This window comes from Diadema setosum, chromosome 5 (assembly GCF_964275005.1).
Source record: "Diadema setosum chromosome 5, eeDiaSeto1, whole genome shotgun sequence".
Lineage (NCBI taxonomy): Eukaryota > Metazoa > Echinodermata > Echinoidea > Diadematoida > Diadematidae > Diadema > Diadema setosum.
Window position 1 is genome coordinate 14,443,223 of NC_092689.1, and position 23,610 is coordinate 14,466,832.

The 23,610-nt window shown below is 37.5% G+C and overlaps 2 protein-coding genes across 2 annotated transcripts in view; both read left to right on the forward strand.

Annotated features, from left to right (window-relative positions):
• On the forward strand, nt 1-1,224 carry LOC140228538 (histamine H3 receptor-like). Its single transcript, XM_072308770.1, has one exon. The coding sequence runs from the start codon at nt 1-3 to the stop codon at nt 1,222-1,224; it is 1,224 nt and encodes a 407-aa protein (XP_072164871.1).
• Nucleotides 1,225-17,729: 16,505 nt separating this feature from the next.
• Nucleotides 17,730-23,610, forward strand: part of LOC140229119 (uncharacterized) — a 32,668-nt gene continuing 26,787 nt past the window's right edge. Inside the window, exons 1-2 of the mRNA XM_072309385.1 lie at nt 17,730-18,232; nt 18,589-18,628. Coding sequence (XP_072165486.1) covers nt 18,185-18,232; nt 18,589-18,628 — 88 coding nt within the window. The 5' untranslated portion in view covers nt 17,730-18,184. The remainder of the gene's footprint in view (nt 18,233-18,588; nt 18,629-23,610) is intronic.

Below are 23,610 nucleotides of genomic sequence, written 5' to 3' on the forward strand. Positions count from 1 at the left end.
ATGGCTGGCGAAAGCGAGATGGGCAACTTCAGTGCTTCGTACGACTACGAGGACGAAATTAACCATTCGCTGGCGTGGCTCTCTACTGTTCCCCTCATAATGTCCATCATAGTCGCTGTCACCATCATCGGGAACCTGATGGTTGTACTGGCCTACATCCGTGACAGACGGATAAGACAGAATATGGCGAATGTCCTCATCGTCAACCTGGCCGTTGCAGACTTTCTCGTCGGTGCTCTCATCATGTCGATCAACATCCATTGGGTGTTGGTGGGCTACTGGGCGTTTGGCGAGATCTTCTGCAAGTTTTGGTCGAGCATGGACCACATTCTGAGCATGATGTCTATACTGTCGATGCTTCTTATCAGCTGGGATAGATACTGCCTTATGACCATGGGAATGAGGTACAAAACCTACCAGACGAAGAGACGCCTTGGATGTCACATTTCCCTCTGCTGGGTCATTTGTCTCTCCGTTTACTTCGGTCTGATGTTTGGGTGGACCGCTGTGACCGGTAGGACGGACATTGACTATAGCGAAGAATGCGAGCCCGAGTTTTCTGTTAACCTCACAGCGACATTAATCGTTCTTGTATTGGAGTTTGTCGTACCCGTTACAATCCTTATATTCCTAAACGTGGCGGTTTATGTCAACATTAAACGGAGATCAAAGGGAGTTGTGGGGCAAAGCCCCCCAAATGCAACAACCATTTCAACGAGGATTAGCCAAAGACGCCACCAGGAGGAGAGGAGCGGATCCCGTATCGTCCAGGAATCAGCAGTAGGAGCGAGCACTGGTGGAACCCTTGACGGGACCGTTCAGGAGTCTTCTGGTGAAGGCCCATCCCGTGATGTCACCACCGATAATGCTGACCAGCAGGAGAGGCGCTCGTTCGCGAAACACCGTAAAGCGGCCATGGTGCTAGCTCTGCTCGTGAGCTGTTTTCTCGTGTGTTACTTGCCCTATCACATTGCCAGCATCAGTTTTGCACTCTGTAAGTTTGGTTGCGTCTCGCAGCTTACGTGGGACGTGTCGGCAATGCTGCTATGGTGCAACTCAACCTTAAATCCTTTCATCTACGCCGCCACCAATGTTCACTTCCGGCGAAATTTTCGCCGATTTCTGCTCTTGGATCGCTGGTCATGTCAATCAGGAAAATGTACGATAAAAGGTCGCAATGAAATCATGACTGTTACAAGTGTGATTCCACAATCAACGCAGTAGTAACTTATAAACAATTATTATTCTTTTTTTTTTTGTTATACGTAGAGCTGAAGTAATCGGACAGGTGAAAGTACATAGATTTCACAAACTCATTTAACGAATGGATTCTGAACAGTATACTAGAGCACTCGGCAGCTTGACCCGTTCGAGCACATATGTCTACCAACTCATCCTGTTCGGGACCGGTTCGGGAAAATGTGGCTGATTGAGCACCATACAAGAAATGTGACAAATGGCATCCAAGTCGCAATACTGAGAGCGCCGTCGCCACAATATGTTGTGTCCTACATGTAAAATAACCACCCATACACCTCTTTAGCAAGTCTGAATGAAATCCGTTCCGCAATAATCTAGTTATTGCATGAATAAGCATTTTTACAAATTTCAACCTGATCAGGGTTAGCTCTGACACTTTCAAAGGTGGAACGATGGGGGCAGCATTGCCAATAGTTATAACGTCTAAATTTGACTCTGATACATTTACATACCAAATTAGAAACAAACAAACAAACCAAACAAATCGGTCAAGAAACATGGCCAGTATCGCGCACACAAGCACACCCCGAAAAATTTAGCCTTTTGTGTGTAAAGACGGAACAAGCTAGGGTGCCACCACCAAAAACAAAGGCGTCTTTTTTTTTTAACATAGTGCACCTTCATGCCAAATTTGAAGATGATCAAACAAGAGCTGCAGCCTGCAGAGCGCTCAGAAGAAAATCTCTGCGGCGATACAATTGCAAGAAATCAATGCTGTAGGCCCTACATGATTTTGCGTTGAACTGAGGTTATGTAATTTTGAGGAATATGCTGTGATATGCGTGAGAAAAGTTGTGACGTTATACGCTGCGATGGCTGTGACATAATGTTACACGCAGCGACATTATTACGTCTTAAAAAACAAACAAACAAACAAACACTTCCGATCATAACTTTGATGAGGCATTAGAAATGTTCCAGAAAAATTGAATCTAAAATTTGTAGGAATAGCAATTTTTATGTCATGCCAAAACATTTACTCTTACTCTATTCAAGACGCAAAGAAAGATAAAAAGGTACAAGATGATAGTTATTGTGGTGATGAAATCACGCACTGTGTTTTGTGCATGTAGCTTTATGGCGTGTATCGCCTCAGTGTACTTTAGTAACGTCACGTTTTCCAGCGAGACCAGCGACAGGTATGGTGATCCCGACTAAGAGCTATTGGATGTCAAACAATGGAGGGATGGCACCTCTTACTTACTAGAGTGCACTCCCATTATAACGAACGCGGTTACAAAGAAATTTCGTTACAACGAAGTAAAACTCATGTCACCATATCATCTTCTATATATCTGCATTTTTTTTTCCGGCTGTAACGAAATATCAATATAACAAAAGAAACCTGCCTGTCCCGAGGACTTCGTTATAACGGGAGTGGGCTATAATCGAAAAAAAAAAGGCTGGTTCACACTATTTTACTGGATAATGTAACCTTCATCCTTCTTTAAGATATTCTTGAATTGCCCACATTATTCATCGTTTTAAAAGGGAGAACAGAAGAGAACTTTTACTTGTTCATGTGAACGCTACAAAACTACACAAAATACTTTGTACACAAAAGTAATGCAAATTTTACGGGAAGTAATGCATACGAGTACACTGCATACGGCAGTTCAGATTTCATGTGATTTTTTTTTTCCTGAAACATTTTCTTTCGTATGTATCAAAATGCAGTCTTTAAAATGTCCAGATGCACCATCACCTCTATACTTTTACATATACCCTGAAATATATGTACGTATACTATTAACGTGACTGTATTATATTTGTTATGAGTACCTTTGTTTATGTTTTCGTGTGAAATTTTTTGATTTTGTTGCACTGATTTCGTGCATACAAGTGGAGAAATAAAACAAACTGAAACTGGGAACAAACTTGAATACTGGAAATGTTAGTATTTCTACCTACCAAGGCTCTTACACAACAGTTTCCACGTGTGCATATTTTCGGTTCCCTTCAAAAAGACAATGCAAGCTATTTGCTTGTATTTCCATGTCAAAACGATTCGAAAAATGAATGACTAACACCGAAACATTTAAGATGAGGTGTAGGCACCTGACTCATACGTGCTGAACCATAAGTTACGTTGACATGGCAACGCTACAAGTGTGTTTATTCTTCATCAATTCAGGACGGACCGATTTCTAGCAAATAGGTTTGAAGTAAACTTGGAATAGTCACGCCATCCATCGTCTGCACATTGAATGCAAGCAGACATAATGGATGAATGTTTATATGTTTGTATTTCAAAGGTGACAATTTCGCGCCTTAAGCGAACCAGCGTTACTTAATTACGATTCCCATCCAATTCGAGGAGGAATCCTGAAGAGCTCCACAAATAAATCAATTCAGTCAGTACACATACATTCATATGCGAGATCATTATGAGAAGGGGGCTATGTAGAGGGATTCAGAGGGATTCAGTGTAGTTAGAAATATTTCGGTTCAAAGACTAAGGTTTGTAGGCTGCAGCAACCATGCAGTGATCTTAATTCTTTATTGCCACCAATTTTACTATCCACACGTTTTATAGCATATTTGTGAGAAAACTATAGGAAAGTACCGCTCTCCATTCGTCTGTTGTAACATTTACAATACCCGTATACACTTAAATATAAATGCAGGTAGAGAGACAGGCGTTTTCCCTGGCGGTGACAAAACAAGAATTTCCTATAAAAGTTGAGACTGTTTTGCGTGTCTTTTACGATGTCTCTTTAATTAGAGTGTTCGAAGCCAACGTACTGAATTGAGAAAACCAGGATGGCCATCGAATAGAGCAGAAAACCAATTGAATGGTCATATAATGGTATATCCATTTGAATTGATGACAATAACATCGCACTAAAACTAATAAAAAAAGCCCCGAAATGTTAGCGATATGAATACAATGGAAAATAAACTTATGATGAAGAATACAAAAAAATCAAGAAATCTGCTTTGATTTTCTTTACTTTTATGTAGATAAGTATGTAGCCTAGACATATAGATGTATCAATATCTATCATATACGATTAGATAGTATACTTCTATATATTTCTATATGTGTATACATTAGACCTCTTCTGTCTCTCTCTCTCTCTCTCTCTCTATATATATATATATATGCATATAATTGTGTGTGCACGTATGTATGTTTATGCTTGTTTGTGTATAGAAAAGAGGGAGAAAGAAAGAGATAGAAAGAGTTTTTTAACATTCATTATATGGATTATTTCCTTATTTATGCCTCCGCCACGAAGTGGTGCCGGAGGCATTATGTTTTCGGATGTCCGTCCGTCCGTCCGTCCGTCCGTCTTCCGTCCGTCCGTCCTTCCGTCCGTCCTTCCGTCTGTCCGTAATGAATTTTGTGGACAGCGTAACTATCAAAACCTTTTGAGGTATCCTAATGAATCTTGGCATGTATGTGTATTAGGGGGTGAAGTTGTGCCTATCAACTTTTGGGTGCACATGCTCAAGGTCAAAGGTCAAAAGGTCAAGGTCAAATACATAAAATTTCACTGTTTCCACCATATCTATGCAATGCCTGAAGAACTTAATGTACACATGTATTACCCAATTAAGATTGTCTGGTGAAAGTTTGGGTCATGAGATCAAAGGTCAAAGGTCAAAAGGTCAAGTAAAAATACTAAAACTTCACCTTTTTTCTCTGTACCTTGTAAATTGTTCAAGGTATCTTCATGGAACATAGTATATATACATGTACTGACTGGCAGTGATTATCTAGAGAATTTAGGGTTCATGGGGTCAAAGGTCAGGGGTCAACGGTCAAGGGCAACACTTCAAAATTTTACTATTTCCCTCATATTTATGCAATGCCAGCAGGATTATTTTTTATACACTTGGTGTATGCATGTATAACCTAATAGAGATTCTCTGGAAAGTTTTTTTTTTTCTTTTGTTTTTGCCTCAAAGGTCAATTGGTCAAAGATCAAGTGAAAGTGCTGAACTAATTTTTTTCCTCCATATCTCGGAAGTGGCTCAAGTTATCTTGAAACGTACCACATATTTATGCATGTTCTGCCTGACAGGGCAAAGGCCAGATGAAAATGGTAACAATTTAATATTCAATACAGAAATTGCACTTTTTCTTCATACCTTGAAAATTACTCAGTGCATAAACGTATGAATGGGTCAAAGTCAAGTTAAAATCCTTAAATCCCAAATACGCTCTCCTATTCATCCAATTAAACCTAGGTCAAGGAAGGTGAACATTCGACACGTTTGTGACAAACTTGTCATTTTAATATTTTGCCAATTTTGTGAAAATGTAATCACACATTGTCCACATGTACTATCTAGACCTATTAGGAGAATCATGCATTGTGGCGGAGGCATACAGTCGCCATAGCGACATTTCTAGTTTATATTATAGATTACACTTTGGACATTCATGTGAAGCATATTATGAAAAACATGGTGTATTGTGCATGAGCACAAAATATCATCAAATGCATTTATGTGCCTTGTTATTGCTCTTGAGAGTGTTGTACTACGTGGTTTGATGATAACTTGACACTGGACAATAAACCACAGTACACGTATTTTGTGATAATAACGTGGGAACACAAAAGTTGAAGTCTTTATTCTTTGACCGCCGGAACTAGTGTGTCGAATCAAGTCAAATCACACAGTGATGACAATTGGTATACATGCGCGTTGAATAAATGTAGTTCGTGCCCATTGGGCCAATACTACAACAGAGAGGACCGCAAATTACATACAGGCCCTACTTTTTCAGAAGTCCCCTCCATTTCCAACAACTTTGTTTGTTCAGTTGTAAAAGTCATACAAGTGTATTTCCATTCACAGAATTTTTCTTTCCTTAGCGCCGATAAGGAGTTATATTGATTTTGCAGAACAACGTATGATATTATGTTAATGTTACACTCTTATTGCATTGTTGTAGGAAATTCAATAAATAAATTATGTATACATGCATATATATATATGCGTGTGTGTATGTGTATGTAATATAATTATGTTTATATATATATATATATATATATATATATATATATATATATATATATATATATATGTATATATATATATATATATATATATATATATGTACAAGCCCTGGGAGTTAAGTTTAATGTACAGTTTGCAGGAAGAAATCATGCTTTCCCACTTCGGTTGTTGTTGTTTGTTTGTTTGTTTTTTCATCTTTGGTAAACAGAAAATAGACTTCGTTAAGGTGTATAATGATTAAAAGCTTGTTTTCAGTTTGTCTTTTTTTTATATGAGCTTGATTCTGTTTTATGAGTAACTTAAACTTTCTTTGGTTCAAAAAAACAAACCCACACAAATAACAAAGTCGCAACCTTTCGAACGTTCTAGGTTCTCAGGAGGAATCACGTATTCGATCATAATAATATGGAAGACATTCTCCAATGTCTCGAAATCTACTAGCGTCGTCTGTTGACTGCCTTATCTGGTTTGTATAAATATTTTCAAAGGCAAATGATATTCTGCTTGCGGAAGTTTGTCATTTCAACTCTTTTGCCTCAGCTATACACTCTTATCTTAATGACCTCATATCTCGTAAGTGCTTATGTTTGTGGGTGAACACGCCCATTGCGAGAAGGATGTTGTATTGCCCATCCAACATGAATCTCTACGTTGAAACAAAATGTCACGCCATGCTCTTTCAAGGGTTAGTACAGTTTCGCTTGAAGTGGGCCTTCAGGTTTCCAACTTTTTCTTTTTATAATAATTAGAAACCTCTCATGAAATATGAAAGAGCATATAATTCTAAGAGGAATTCAAAGGTTATTTGATTAAATTGTTTGTTTTACTTTGTTTTTGGATATCTCAGTCATTTCAAAACCGATTTTCATCAAATAAATTTTGAACTCCTCTTCATAGAATTGCATGCTCTTTAACAATAATTCATGGAGTGGTTTCTAAGTATCTCGCAGAAAGTTAACGGCTGAATCCTCACCGCAACCAGATATCATATACAATGTATACTATTTCTTTAATGTTACAGTTGACTCGAATTTAACACCGAGTCATCATCACGAAACCAGGAGTTAATGAATATAACAACGAAACCAAAGACTTGCCAGCAATTAATGACACAGTCACGCTTTGTTTGTGTTTGTTTTCATTACAAAGTCACGTCCTCTGTCCTCTCTCTAATTAGAATCCATAAAGTTGACAAGGCATGAAGCCCACAGGAATTCATCGAGGCGAAACCATCGGGTGTTCGTTTTCATCATAGTTTTAGTTGTCACCTCAACCGATTATTATCATTCTCAACACTTTGCAGTAGGCATTCATTTCTACTCCTTTTTTTTGGGGGGGGGGGGGAGGGGGCTGCGGAGGAGATGCTCGATTGGTTAGGCTTGTAAAAGTATTCTATCTTTCATCTTGTTTCTCCTGTCTTCTCCTGTCTATTGCAAATCCCAGTATCTACAATGGCTGACGGTAAGACTACATGAACATGCCAGCTTTGGGTATTTATGAGAAACAACATTTTGAAACGGGCTCGAAGTATAGACGTTAACCGCATGATATCCCTAGAACACTCAACCACGATTTGTGAAATAGTGCATGGAATATTAAAGTAAATACAATAGTAATACGTGCAAATTACATTTGCCTCCTTTTCAACCCAGTTTTGGGAAATATTTCGTTTTCCTTTAAATTTATGCGTGCAAATATGGTTTGTCCCCATCTTGCATATGGGGACTAGATAATATACTCCACAGTACTCTTTATGTAAGACATCCTTGAATCTCTTTGTTATCTTCTTCTTATCCAGTGCAGCCTCTTCAGTGTTGCCACTGTCAAGGGCCTTGCCTTTACTATTACCCTCTATAGCTTTGCCAGATACCCATTTAAACACCTGGGTCTTGATGGTTATTAAAAGACATCTTGTCCAAGGACGTAGACACTTGACGGGATTCGGACTCGGGTCCTCGGATTGAACGTAAAGAGTCTTATCCACTATGCTATAGTGCCCCTACTGTGGTGGTGACGTATAGATGATTACGTTGACATTGTTTTAGGAATAGTTAATAAAGTTACTATGGTGATGACTGATCCCCGGATAGTAGACTTGCTAAGGGGGTAAACGCTGCATCTTTTAGTACAAATGTCCTACTTGGCACAGATGTTCCCTAGGGCAATTGAAAATTTTTCATCTAAAGAGATCGACACTCTGTATATATGCAAATAAGCCTTACTTTGCATAACTTATGCAGAAATACATATAAAAATTATTTTAAAATATTTGTGCATCCAGCAGAAATACCTAGTTTGGTAGAAGTATTCTATAGAGTAAGTGGAAACAATTCCTGCAAAAATTGATTTCATACCTATGTAAATAAACATGAAATTTGCATAATTACGCAAGTTATTGTGCAAATATCTGCATTTTTAAAAGAATTTCTAATCTATTAAGCACTGGATCTTGTAGTACAAAGTTTGAACCTGGCATGGAAGTTCCTTGGGTCAAAAGCAAATGATTCATCTAAAGAGACAAACTGTCTCTATGCAAACAACCTGTTATTTGTATAATATGCATATCAATACCTACACATAGATAATGAGAACAAACAAAAAACCATTATGTGACAATGTCTTAAATTTCTTTGAACTTAATAGCCAAAAAGCTAATAGAATAAGACAATATTCTCACAACAACACTTTTCAGTTGCTTAAATTGTTTCAATATTATTTAAGTAACTTATGCATTTTATGCAAAAATTATGCAAATAAGTATACAAGATGTGAAATTTCGAAACATATTGATCTTTGAAATAATTTTTGCTGTCAATTTTCCCTCATTGTATTTAAAATGCTTTGCAGGGTGGGAAAAATAGCAACCGATAGTGACACTCTTTAAATATGATTATGCAAATATAACAGATGCAAATCGGAACAATATTGCTTACAAAAGGATTGTTTTTCTCTTGCAAGCAGTACATAACTGAATGGTTAGAAAATCATTACAAAAAACACTACCATAGTGAAAGTGTGAATTCTGATTTTCATTGTATTTTGTAGGCAACCAAGCGAATAAGAGGCTTCGCAAATTAAATACATCAAACTGATTATAAACTTGTGCAAATTATGTGGATGCAAGGGTATCTGCGCACATTAAGAACTTACAAGTTCGAGTTAGAAACAAAGTCCGTTTCTGAAAAAAAAAGAAAAAAAAAAACGTTCCCTCAGAATACTATGAACTGCTATGGCATGGAAACTATATGCTAGGAAATTTATACACAATAACATTTTGATGAGGCAATAATATGCAAAAATTGTCACGTGAACAATATAGGAGATGTTATACTTTAAGTCAAATAATCTTAATCTCTGACTTAAAATCAGTCAATTTCAACCATAAATTAAAGCAAATATAATATGTTCATAGTTATAAAAGAGTATATCAGATGGCCTTTACAATTACTAGGATGTGATTTGTCTACAGATCGTCACATGCTACTGTTTACGAGGATCGTAAATGTCATATTCTCCTTGGTTGTGATTGTTTTCCCTTGTGATAATGTAACTCCCTGGCAGTCCAAAGAATGTTATATTCCACCACATATCAGCTAATACCTGTATAGATGATCATAACCTACATGATTTTGAAGCTTTTCCCCCAAAAAGAATAATTACATGTATGTTAACTGGTTTCGTGTAAAGATGTCAGAAGTTAAAATTAAAAAAAAAAAATACACAGGTAAAAATGTAAAAGGTAAGAATGTCAGAGGTTAAACTGTACATGTGGTGTGTGCATCAAAATTAACTTTCATGCGACCCATACATTAAATGTAATGACGGTGATAACTATACCATGTCACTGAATTCCATGTCCTATCCTACTTATCAAGAGGAAAAAAAAATTGAGAGGGGAGGGCTTAACATTTTTTTCGATAATCAACAAGGGTATCACTGTCAGGTAGAACATGCACAAATATGTACTAAGTTTCATGATACCTTGATTCACATTCAAGATATGGAAGAAAAAGGCAGCAAATTTCCCATAGAATATCCATTAGGTAATACATGTATATTTAAGTTTCGAGAAAAATCCTACAAGCAATGCAAAAATATTAGGGAAATAGGGAAATTTTGAGGGCCCAATTGACCTTGATCTTTGACCCCTGACCTTTGACAAATGACTCCTAAATTCCCTAGTAAATCCCTGCCAATACCAAGTTCCATGAAGACACCTTGAACCATTTGCGAGATGCAGAGAGAAAAAAAAAAGTGAAATTTTAACATTTTCACCTGACCTTTGACCTTTGACCTTTTGACCTGAAACTCTCTGGATAATCTTATTTTGGTAGTGTATTGTATGCAGTCACTAAGTTTAAAGAAAACACCTTCAGACATTGCAAAGATATGGGGGAAATAATGAAATTTTAGCATTGACCTTGAACTTTTTTACCTTTGACCTCTTGACAATTTTACTTTAAAAAATGCTTAATTAATAGCCCCATCATACGTCATCCTTGGACCAGGTTTGGTGATATTTGCTTAATCCAGTCTTGAGTTATCACGTAAACTGATACAATTTCTTATGCTTAAGTCGACCTTCACCATTGACTTCTAGTACATTCGGGTATCAATGTGCACAATATGCTAATTAGGTGGTATTTGCATAGTAGAGAAATAGTGTTTTGATATTAAACCATATCCTTTTGACTAAAGGATAGAATCTATGCATACTACTTTGGTAGTTTTCATCATAAAACGCAGTTCTTAGACTTTAAGAAAAACTTTAAAAATAATGTTTTTACTTTACTTTCTTTAGTAATTATGTAAAGTGGCTGGTAATGATGGTTCAATTATTCAAATTATTTCCTCATTTTGTTTCATAGAGTGTTTCTAACAGGTTATATCTATCTAGGATGAGATTTAAGGGGGGTTTCATTATTCATAAATCAATTTGCATAACTCACATAATTATGCAAAGTTTATGTTTATTTACATAGGTATGAAATCAATTTTTGCAGAAATTTTTTCACATACTCTAAAGAATACTTCTACCAAATTAGGTATTTCTGCTGGATGCACATATATCTTTAATAATTTTTATATGTATTTTTGCATACATTATGCAAATTAAGGCTTATTTGCATAGATACAAATTGTCCCTTTAGCTGAAAAAATTCCAATTGTACCGAGGAACATGTGTGCCAAATAGAACATTTGTACTATAAGATGCAGCGATCACCCCTTTTTTCGCCCTTAACAAGCCTACTGATTCCAGTCATTTTTACCAGAGTACACTATATGCCAAGGAAATGACCACTAGGACAAAATATGTTACAAAAACAACAAGATGGGTTGAGACAAAGAAGAAGAAAAAAGAGGTTTGGAAGCCTCTTTTAGTGGGCTTCCAAACCTGGTATTTTTGTAACCTTTTTTTTTTTTCTTTGTCTCAACCAATTTTTTCTATTGATTTTTCCCCCAGTTGAGCCCACATTCTACAAGCATTGTCATTTCAGTGTGTCCCTCCATTTTTGCATATTGCAAATTGTTTACTTCATTTTGATCACTTCAGTATTCATTACATTGCATGATTACAATAAGGTTGCACTATTGTTGTATACTCTGTTCATTCCACACTGCCTTGTCTATACCTGTTACAAAAGAAAGTGAAAAGTATGTTTTGTCCAAAAATGAAATGAAATTTGAATTGAATTGAATTGAATTGAATTGAATTGAATTGAATTGAATTGAATTGATTTGATTTGATTTGAATTGAATTGAATTGAAATGAATTGAATTGAATTGAATTGAATTGAATTGAATTGAATTGAATTGAAGTGAACTGAATTGAATTGAATTGAACTGAATTGAATTGACTAGAAATATCCTAGTCTTTCTAGACTCATGTTGTAATGAAACCATTTTCACCATAAACATAGGCTCTTTCAATGGAATTGTATACGCATTGCAGTCATATGTTTTGCTACTTTTAATGTTATTATTACATTTCGTTTTCGTCTCCCCCCCCCCCCCAAGTCTCATGGTATCAATAATACTAATCATGAGACGAGTGTCGTTTTTTGGCAATCAAGCGAGTTCTCACAGCGTGAGATTGAAAGCTTAAAAACAACAGCCCGCAACCCGAAACTCGCCCATAGGATTCGAAGGAAACAACATTGATTTCTTCTCCCTCACAGCCTAAATGGAGTCTTGTAACGCGAGATCTGAATGCCGCTCTTCTGTAGTCATGTGAGTTTGGCTCTATTTCAGCGAGGCTTGTTCCCATTGATCATACGACTTCCACCTGTTTCCATGATTTCCTGGCGTCATATTTTCGTTTTGAATTTTTCCCCCGTATTTCTTTTTATTCTGTTAATATCTTGTGAACTCCTTTGGATTTCATGTTTGATGAAAGCACCAAGCTGTTATAGGTAAGTCTAATGAGGTTTAGTTCTTCTTAATTTCGTGATTTGATCTCAGCCCCAGAGTGCATGCCAGTAGGAATAGGTGAATCTGGCGGTGAATCGCACATGAACAGTTCTTCTTTTCCTTTGCTATCTGGGATTCATTCATTTGGCTAAATTGATAACATCTCATCGATTCAACTTTCGTTTATACTGTTATCGCAACTGATTTTTACCAGCAGATGACAATGTGCCAGTTTTAATAGTGCGGTTCACATCAAAATGAGTACTTAAAACCTTTTGGCAATTGCGCTCGGTCCAGAAACCTGATAGATCCCCTTTACTTGTGCTGATGAATCACTTAAAAGCTCTTAAACACCCCTACTTTTCTTATGACATAGCTTTCCTCAACTGCAACTGACCTTCGTGTATAAACAAAACTCTGTCTTTGCGTCAAGCGTCATGGAACATCCACGCTGTATGTTCAAAAGTGTTTATTGGCAGCTTCCCACACAGCAGGGAAATATGATACGATTTGGGTCTCAAAGAATAGAAACCGATAGAAGGCAATTCGAAATGACAGCTCGTGTTGGATGATATATATATATATATATATATATATATATATATATATATATATAATATATATATGTGTGTGTGTGTGTGTGTGTGTGTGTGTGTGTGTGTGGGGCTGTGTGTGGGTGTGTGCATTTTAAGTAATATTGGATTTGAAGGGTTGTACTATCAGTTGTTGCTGTTGTTTTAGTACGTGTACACAGCATGTGCTGCATTATGCAGGCTCTTGTGCGCCAAGAGTATCGGGTATGATAGATATGGCGCATTATAAATGTTACTTTTATTATTATCATAATTATTGAGTAGTAGTAGTAGTGGTGGTGGTGGTAGTAGCAGTAATAGTATAGTAGTAGTAGTAGTTGTTGTTGCAGTATAATCATAATCTCACCATTTATCTTCGACAGTTTGAAGTTAAATACGATGATGGCTAATCTGGTGAACTGACATAAATGGGCGAAACGCTTTCTCCTGGGTGCCTGGATTCTCCTAATGTTATGCTTTCCCAATTTTCTTCTATTCGACCTCGGAGTGCGAACACAGCTGACATCGAATAGGGCGCATCAGAAAGAATCACGTACGACGTCACCTTGGTATTCCCGACGCCTTTGGCGTGCAGCTCCTCATGATGAATATAAGACTGACATACTTGGAAATAAATCGTTACCTCGGGAATGATACTGCTTGAGTGGTTTTGATATCTAGCCTCCCGTACAGGCGTATAGTTGAATAATCTTCAAACATTTGTTTTCACTTTCCCTCATGAGCGTTCTTCCTCTTATTCTTAATGCTTTTTTTTTGGGGGGGGGATGGGGTGATGATAATGACGAGAAGAATCAGATATGGGGTTGGGGTATAACGCCCTAGTGTGACAGGATAAAAATGTTTATTGTAGAAGAAGAGATTATGTACATTATGTACATAGGTTTGTGCTTTATAAATTGATTTCTTTATACGTAAAAGGGCTGCAGTCATTGATACATAATCAATTTTATAAGATGAAGACGATGAAGTGAAAACAGTCTGATTGTTAAAATGATAATTGTCTTATTAATTTACTCTACTCACACGAACTCTCACGTCAAAATAGATTTAGGGGGAACAATGTCATGAAATTAGCGAGATTAACCATAAAGTCAAAGCAATGAAAATGAGTGTGATAATGAGAACAAGTTGAGTATTCTGTAATCGTAGTAGCTCTGATAGACTGATGGGATGGGCAGATGTCCAAGTCGACGTACATTAAGCGGATAAGAACAAAATATCATTGCTACAACCTGGGAAGTAACTCAAGTCTTTATGAAAAAAAAAAATTATTGAAGCATTCCTTGAAGGGTGCATTTCTAGATTTTTTGAACTTTTTGAACCGTTTTGCCTTCGAAGAGTACACTCAATTGCATGGAACCCCAGTCATGGATAACCAAACCAGCTTAGCTTCGCATCCATGTTTTTCAGTGTTTCATCCAGCATCCCCAAACAAAAATCTGGGGTAATTCTTTTGTTCTGGACTTCTAACCTTCCGTCATAATGTCAATATCATGTTACGATTATGAAATAAAGTGTCGCGATAATGTTTCTTTTACCTGCTAGGCAATCCTGCTGATTTACAATGCAGGCATTCTTTCGCAAGACCCCCGCTGTGATTTGGGCTTTGAATGAGATTTAAGCTGACTGCTCCCTATCATTATCATAGATATTGACATATCGAACATTCAAAACTTAATGATACTCTAAGATACTGACTGAAAAGATAGCGATTTACTGCTTCGGAGAAAGACTCTAACCATGAGAGTACTTTTTGTCACTTCATTCTAAATTAAAATCACGCATCAGACAATATAAAAAAAAGCTTGTCACTAAGTCTAACAGGTCAGGCGCGTTTTTACAACTCCCTTTCAGGTTGACGAGTTGTACTTTTCGTCTTTACTGTGACCGTCCTATACGAGGTTTCCTGTTTCTCTTGAACCACCTCCGGGAAGCGCAGAGTCGGTGTGACGTATGCCGTCAAGTCAAAGTGCGAACCTGGTTAGCGCCTGTAGCCCCATCCGGTCCTGGTCGGGAAGAAAAGATCATCGCATGGTGTAGTAACGCACTGTTTCAGCTTGTCCGTCTTCATTGATTCCAGGATCTGCGCGTCCAGAATGTCGGACCAAACGTACAAGTTGCTGGTAGAAGATGTATCAATGGATTGACATTACGGACTGTTTTTTTCCTATTCAAAGGTAGACTGAATGACTGGAAAACGGACGTAAAAACCAGCTGAGATCCCTGTAGGACACGAACACTCAGACCACGATAGTATTCGGTGAAATATCGTCTGCTCAACTTCGCTTCGATTTACGCACATCTCGCGGGAAATTCGGAGAAAGTGGCTTGGTCCCTCATATTCCTTTTGGCAGAACTGAGATACTGCACCTCCCAGTGTCTTGGATATATTTCCTTCTTGTCTTTGAAGCATTTGAGTATTCTCCTTCACGATGACTGTTTTGCAGACATGAACCTTGGAAGACTCTCTCATCAAGTTACGAGGTTCTCTTTCGACATACGTGAGAAAAATATTGGTATGATTATTCATTGGTATTTTCATTACCAAAATAATATGAGCGAGTAAGAATAATTGGAATGAATTCATCATTACAGCTTTGATTAGTATTGCTAAGATTCTGAACCGCCTGCATTGGTGTAAAGGATAATCTATTAAAGCTAAAAACAAAAAAAAAAAAACAAAAAATCGGACAGCTTAACGTCGGTCATCAAAATTACAGAGAACTATCAATTTGAAGCCTGGATGGTTATGAGCATTTACGCTTGAGTATTAAGGCCCCAGTAACATAATGCTCTGCGTCCGGAGTTACGTCCAAAAAAAGTCATTTTTCCTGCGGACTCTCGCGGAATCCTTGCTGTCACTAGAATTTTTGATATAGAATACGGAATGATAAAGAATGCGGAGAGTTACGGATAGTTACAGATTACTTATGGACAATGTGGTTTTTCTGACGATCCCTGCTCACTTGGTGTATTTATGACAACAAGGTTTTCACATATCGGACTGTCTTATATTGTACACTAGGGAAAAGCTGAAATTATGTCACGTGCAAGTTGTGAAGACTTTTCGCATTCCTTTAATTTGTTTTACAGTAATTGAAGCAAAAGGAAACTTTGAACTTTAAGTTTGAATTGAATTTGTGCAACTCAGATATGAATATAAATCATCAATGTACAGAATACATAAGATAATTATAACACAAATAAAATGTAATATAGATCGCTAAGTTAAACAATAGAGTAAGGAAAAATGATTATACAGTCATGGAATAGACAAACTTTGATACGTTTGATTTAGCTGTAATTGTACATCGATATTCATGACTTATTGGGTTATATTAAGGAGACTGATATAATAAAGTAATGCTTGATAGTTTCCAGATATGAAAAAAATAAACATCTGGAATTTAGAACACCCCTCCCCTTCCAAAATGAAAAAAAAAAAAAAATGTAATACACATTCCATAGAGTGTAAAGTGTTTAAGACTTTATAGAAATACAGTCGTTCTCATTTTACATAGTTTATCGCTGCCTCACATCCTCCCCGGACATAGAAAAGTAAATGAAATGCTGTAACCCTATCCCCTACCCAAAACATTGAAGTTTTTTCGAATAACATAGTTTCAGAGAGTGCAAGAAAAATGAGTTCAGCACCAAGGGTCAACGATGTAATCTGTATAGGGTGCCACCTAAAATGACCATTTGTGGGAGAAATTTCATAACTCGTCCATGCAGCGGTTCTGCCACTCCACCGCTCCGACTGTGTTGCAGTATTCCTTCAGACACAATGCGCTGGAGCTTTACCAACACGGGTGGTGTAGTTTACCACGAGTCTCTATTCCCATGGGAGAGGAAAATGGGAAACGTCAAAGGACGCAATTGTCCGCAACATCCGTAGCTGTCCGTAATTGCCCGTAAGCGGTCGTAAGTGTTGTGATACGTGAACTTGCGGTTAATTTCGGATACTTACGGTGGACGGAAATAAACGCAAATGGACGGGAGGTAAAATTATTTGCGGATAGTCTGCGTCTTAGCTCCGGATAGTTACGTTCAATTACGGATAGTTACGTTTAGTTACGGTTACTTGCGTAAGTCTGCATCCGTGGAGTCCCCCTGCGAAATTTTGAACATTTCAAAATTTCGCAGGCTTGGCCTCATCATTTTGCGTTTCTTTACGGATTAGTTACGGACAGTTACGTCTACATACGACCCTGCGGATGCCTGCGTCCACGCTGCGTTCCCCTGCGTTCACTCATCCGTATCTATCCGCAGTGGACGTAACCCATCGTAAGGCACTGTGTGACTGGGGCATATTTTACTAGTGAGCTTTCATGGATCATGTCATGTGGAAGTAGGTGAGAATATACCATATCCGGCGCATTTTATTTCTAACCATTTATATCGCGATGTCACCAATGGTATGATTTTGTGGTGTTGTGTGTTTTTTTTTCCTCATACAGCTGATGAGTATTAGTGCACATTGGCAAATATAGTCCTATATTCATGGAATGTAGAAGGAAGCAGTGCTGTCAAAGTGATGGAACCAGATATTCATGGACATTGTAAAGTGGAAAAATAGTCATCGTGAGCAGAACATCAGCTCAACAATTACTGACGTGGAAATTGGCGGATAAGCGACTGGATTATATCTGTGCCGTCTTCTTTTGAAAACTCCACTCGAGATTGACCGCGATAAATAAGATACGCTCATATACCAGCGAACTGAATGTGCAATGCAAGTGCATCCGAAGAAGAATCTCTCTCTATAGTGATTGCTATTGAAGCGGTGTCACAGTCACCACCTTGTTACCAAAGTTTTCAAGTCAACGTAGAAATACTTCGCTTGTGTGGAATTCTGGTATTACATGTACCACCTTTGAGGAGACAGAACATATCATATTAAAGGGGTTTCATCGGATAACTTGGAAAGCACGGACACGAGAAACATGGAGGTATACCACTTCTTGCTGACGTTGAGTCTACTCTTGATCATCGTAAGTTTACCAACTATATTTCATCTCCATATAATACGCTTTATCACACAGAGCACAAGCAACGCGGATGTAAAAAAAAACAAACCGCACACACAAGAAAAAAAGTTGCTTTTCAACGTTATTAACACCTTACACTATCGTGGTATATTTTGAAAGGATTTATTTCAAACAACAGTGAATAGGAATAAAGTGAAACCAAAAGTATTCTTCATGACCATGAGCCACTTCAATCCATTCTTTGGTACAGACATCGAAGCACGAGGGCAATAGTTATTACGTTTGAAGTGCAAGAAAACTGGATGACAATTAAAGTGATACTCACGAGTAAAATGTTTGTTTTACTTCTCATTTCGCAGTGGCCCGAATTAGCGACGCCTACCACGCTGCAAAATGATGGTAAGTTTGACCAAGAATTCCACTCTGTAATAAGTGTATGGGAAGTGACATCCGCTCTCTTATTTGTTTTGAATTTCCGTGAATTTAAAATGTGCTCGCAATTTGAAATTTCAATGATGAAAAGCGAGACAGTCCAGTGAGCAGGAGTCTCCCCATATTTTTGTTTATTCAATTGAGTATAAGATAGACACGATAATCACCTTAATGTTGCACATTATTTGTCGCAACTGACTAACAAATCGCCCTTCATTGACCTAAATAAGGACCTATAATTCAATGCTTTTGGAAGTGGGAATGACAAAGAGAAAATCATCCGTGGTGCATATACATACATGGACATACACACCCGAGTATGTACGCCCATTTATCATCATCATTTTTTTTTTATCCTGGTCATTAGTAAAGCACTGAATAATAATGGTTTATTTACGTCGATGAATGATAATTGCCAATCGGATGCCATAAAAACAACTCAACGCAACTATTCATTAATGTGAATAATGATCTCTTGTCCTTTCCAATACCTGATTAAGAATCTAGACGAGGACATGCGTCTACAACGGTAGATCCGTTCTTGTACATATTCTACCTTTGTTTTCCCTATTTTGTTTTGTTTTGTTTTGTTTTATTTCGTTCTGTGTTGTTTCCCCTTTTTAGAGCAGGGTCAAACCCCTGTGAAGTGGTCGGTAAATGGAAATTGTAGAAGCACTCGAAGCAGCAGTGTAATACCAGCTTCTTATACTGAAGTTCGTTGTTTAATTTTCTATATGACAAAAAAAAAATGACTGGATAGCTCATATTCAGCTGCACTAGCTGGTCTTCCATGTGATCCAGCTGGATCTGAGAGACTTTACCAAGTCTCTATTCAAATTAAACAAAAAAAGGGGAGCTTTGAAATCATAATACCCTGAAAAGAACAAGTAGATACAGGCTCACAAATCATGCCTCGCCTGTCTGTGGCACTGAGGGATTATTATAGTATAACGACGACCGCACCGTTTCAATACATCAGTGTCACAAACAAAAGGTTCTATCTTAAATGCAACATGACACGACGGTATCTGATGCGAAATGCAGTGGAGAAAAAGAAATTATCTTCTTATTCCATAAGATTATAGGCCTCTATATTTGTTACGGGTTAGTAACCGTAGCCCAAACACGCCGTAATCATCCATATATTTCCCTTCTTTGAGACGTTGTTCATGGTGAAGTCATTGATAAATGCTGCAATATAGGCAGACGGGCGGTAACTCTATATCGTATATTCTTCACTAAAGAACCTAAACTTCCATAAAAATTATTTACGATTTTGGAACGCGAGTTAATGATATCTAGGTGTTGTCCCACCGCCAAAAAAAAAAAAAAACGAAAAAAAAAACCGAAAAAAAGACAGAATGCCAATGTGAAAGTGAAACAAGAGAGTAACATGATGAAAGGAAATGTTTGAATACCATGTACTTTGTCATTTGAGAAACACCTACTCGTGCAATAAGGGAAGAAACATGAGCTAGCATGAAAAAACAAAAAACAAAAACCAAAACACACACCAAAAATAAAGACACGCCCAAACAAAAGTTTGCGAGAGGAGAGAGGACAAGCAATGGGTTGTTAATGATGATTATAATGTTATGACATGTGTGTGTGTGTGTGTGTGTGTTTGTGTTTTAGAGAGTATGGGTATATGCTTATAAAACTATACGTACAACTGAGGACAGTCAAGATGAAGAGAAGAAGCCACTGACATCAGAAGGATGTAGGGGTTGCCCCATGAAGATGATCATACAGTTGTGTCTGTACTTGTTTGCTGGATGTTGTCTTGAATTCTTCCCGCCTTATAGTTCTAGTGTAGGCCTTTAGGGTTTGTGTTTTTTTTTTTTTCGTGTTTTATCGTAGAAAGTGTGGATATGCTTGCGACTGAGAACGGGTGAGATGGAGATGAAGAAAAGAAAATCAGGAGGATTAGGGACTGTCCAATGAAGATGATCATATAGCTGCGTCTGTATTTGTTTTCTGGATGATGTCTTGAATTCTTCTTTCCGTATTGTTCTAGTTTGGGATTATGTTACCATTTATGAAAAAAGTGTAATGAACAGCTAGTGTCAACTATAAATTAGATCATAGATACGCATCGCTGTTGTTTGTCTCCCAAGAAACAGGGGATTACTGGTTGGCATATAGCGTGTGTTTCAATTTCTTTTAACACGTATCGTTTGATGCGTGACTACCAGTCAAAGTACGTCTTGCTTGACGACCATGAACATTATCGGAATATGAAATATGATCTGTTTTTGTTGAGATTTCAAACACGTGTCCAGTAGCTAAGGGACAAACGAGATTCAATGATAACGTTTGTTACATTATATTACAACCTCAGACTTCATTGTCAAATGTCTACCGACTACTACAGGCCATTCACTAATGTTCACACTGCACGACGCAAATTATCGCTACTCCCCCCCCCCCCCCCCACGCACCGCCAAACGAGTTGCCACATCTCGTAATCTTGTAGATATCGACACATCCTTATAGTAACGTTATCGTTCATAATATAATATTCAAAGTTTGTTTGACGGCTTTAATGGTAACATCTGAACCACTTTTGTCAGTTTATGCAGCGTTTTCTTTGATGATTGTAATGTTGTTATGTTTTTCGGCATTTGCGTTTGACTGATTTCTTAATAATTATGTCCCTTAAAGGAACGCATTGGAGGAAATTTTTGATCAGCTGTACGCATCCCAGCAAATTAATGCCTCACAAGTCTTGATCAATACTTTCTTTTGCGATCTATAACGAATATCTTTTTGGACACATGTTGCTACCGGCTCTGTCACGGCAGTGAGTCATAGAATGACGACAGTATTCAAAGATAATTTTCAGGGGCAACCAACCAAACAAAACAAACATTACCCATTCTGTTTTTTTCTCCTGGTCGGTAATTCGAAACAAATTTCTCAAATTATGACTGGCTCCATAATATCTCATGCGTGCGTAGTGCGTGGTAAACCGAATGACTGTTGACAAAGCGTGTTGCTTCCTGGTTCCTGCACTTTTTCCCCCATATACACGCAAGCCAAGAACACACAATTCGGGATGTTAACCTTGAACGTTATATCCGTGTAAATGATATATAAACTCACGTCTCTGGCTTTCGTGTAAGTATAGACAATCATACTGTCCCTTATTGCCCACTGGATAATTCCCAACATCCACTACAGTCGTAACCTTCCCAGTTTGTTTGTTTGTTTGTTTGTTTGTTTTTTTCATTTTCAACATATTGTTGTAAGAGTGTATTTGAATGAACTCAATACTAGGAGAAAAAAGGAAAGATGGACGAATGGTTCGAAATATTTAAAGCAATACTTTGGAATATCGCAGTCAGAAGGCAGTAAGTGAAAACAAAAATCAATAGATTGATACAAATAACGAATTATTTATTTGTTTTTGTTTGCAGCTACTTTTCCCCCTTACTATTTCTAAATAAGTATTATATACTAAATAAATGTTGACAATCATACTGTGATATATCAAATAATGACGGAATAATCGCATTATCAACGAACAAATTATACTGTGAAAGGTGGGTATATTTGATACAAAGCTTTTTTGTAAGAAAAGCATAATTGTGATTAATTCAGAAGGCGAGACTATCATAAACCATTGCTGAAGCGATTGTATCAAACGTGACAGAACAAATTTGATCATTGCATGATGTATTCGTACAAGATGATGGTTTGTAAAACCATTCTGCTATAGCCAGTTTCGATATCTCAATGAAATTCAATATCAGCTTATATACCATCTCATCTTGCACAAATATGTTTGGATAAACGGACCATTGTTCCATTGATGACATTGAAAGCGTACGAATTCTATACGAATCCATAGACCCCGAGAGAACTGATCAACCCCCCCCCCCCCATCTCTCCCTACTCACACACATCAATACGCCTTCGTCGAAAATTCCTTGGAATAAAAAAATTCTTTAAAAAATATAACAATCAAATACGATAAGTAAACCAAACAAAATGCATAGTAATCATGATTCGGGTTATTTGTATGTGTGTTTTTTGTTCGTTTTATCGAGAGAAAAACCAGGTAGGCTAGTATATACTCCCTTGTATGTGGATATGTATAGAAGCATAGCCGTTGAACGTGTTGGAAAAGAAATTGTTATTTGAAGGAAAGATCGCGGTTGATCGGTTTAATAATGTATGCACCCTAATCACATTTTGTTCAGTGTGACACCCGGTGGTTAACAAAGTTCGAGATAGTGCTACTGTTGCTACTGTGTAGGGAAGGGTACCATTACAAACTCCTGATATTAATGATACAATGTCGTTTGCTTCAGTATTGTTACCGTTCACCTAGACGTGTGAATTGGCCAATGGTGTTAATGTCATCACGTTTTCATGCAGGATGTTCATTTCTACATTAGACAATGAGCTAAGTGAAAGTCCTTGGAATAAAGAAATAGGTGAAGGAACAGGCTATTAGCGCTTCAATTGTCTCCTCCTCCTCCTCCTCCTCCTCCCCCCCCCCCCCCACACACATCTATACACAAACAGACAGGATCGTTGTCTCGCAATAACAATACTGATGAGAAAATACAACATTATTATCACCTACGTGCGATGATATCATTCTCAAATCAAACAGAATGATATACAGTAGAGTTCTAGTTCTCCTGTGATGTGCGGATATAATAGACTAGAAAGTGCGTCACTCTATGTCATGATTCGCGTTTACCCTTAGCTTTCCTTAAGTGATGGCAAACGTAACTTCTTACCTCCCACATTAATGTCATTCTAGCTAATGTAGCGTACATTGTCTCTCCATTCCCCTTTATTTTTAAATTTCTCTTTGTAACGCCTGCTGATATCGATATCATCGAATTTGTTTTAAAAGGAATATAAGATGCATTTTGGTGGGTACCTCAGGCAATATACCCTTCCTTTTTTTACCCTTTTTAGAGAGAATGGAG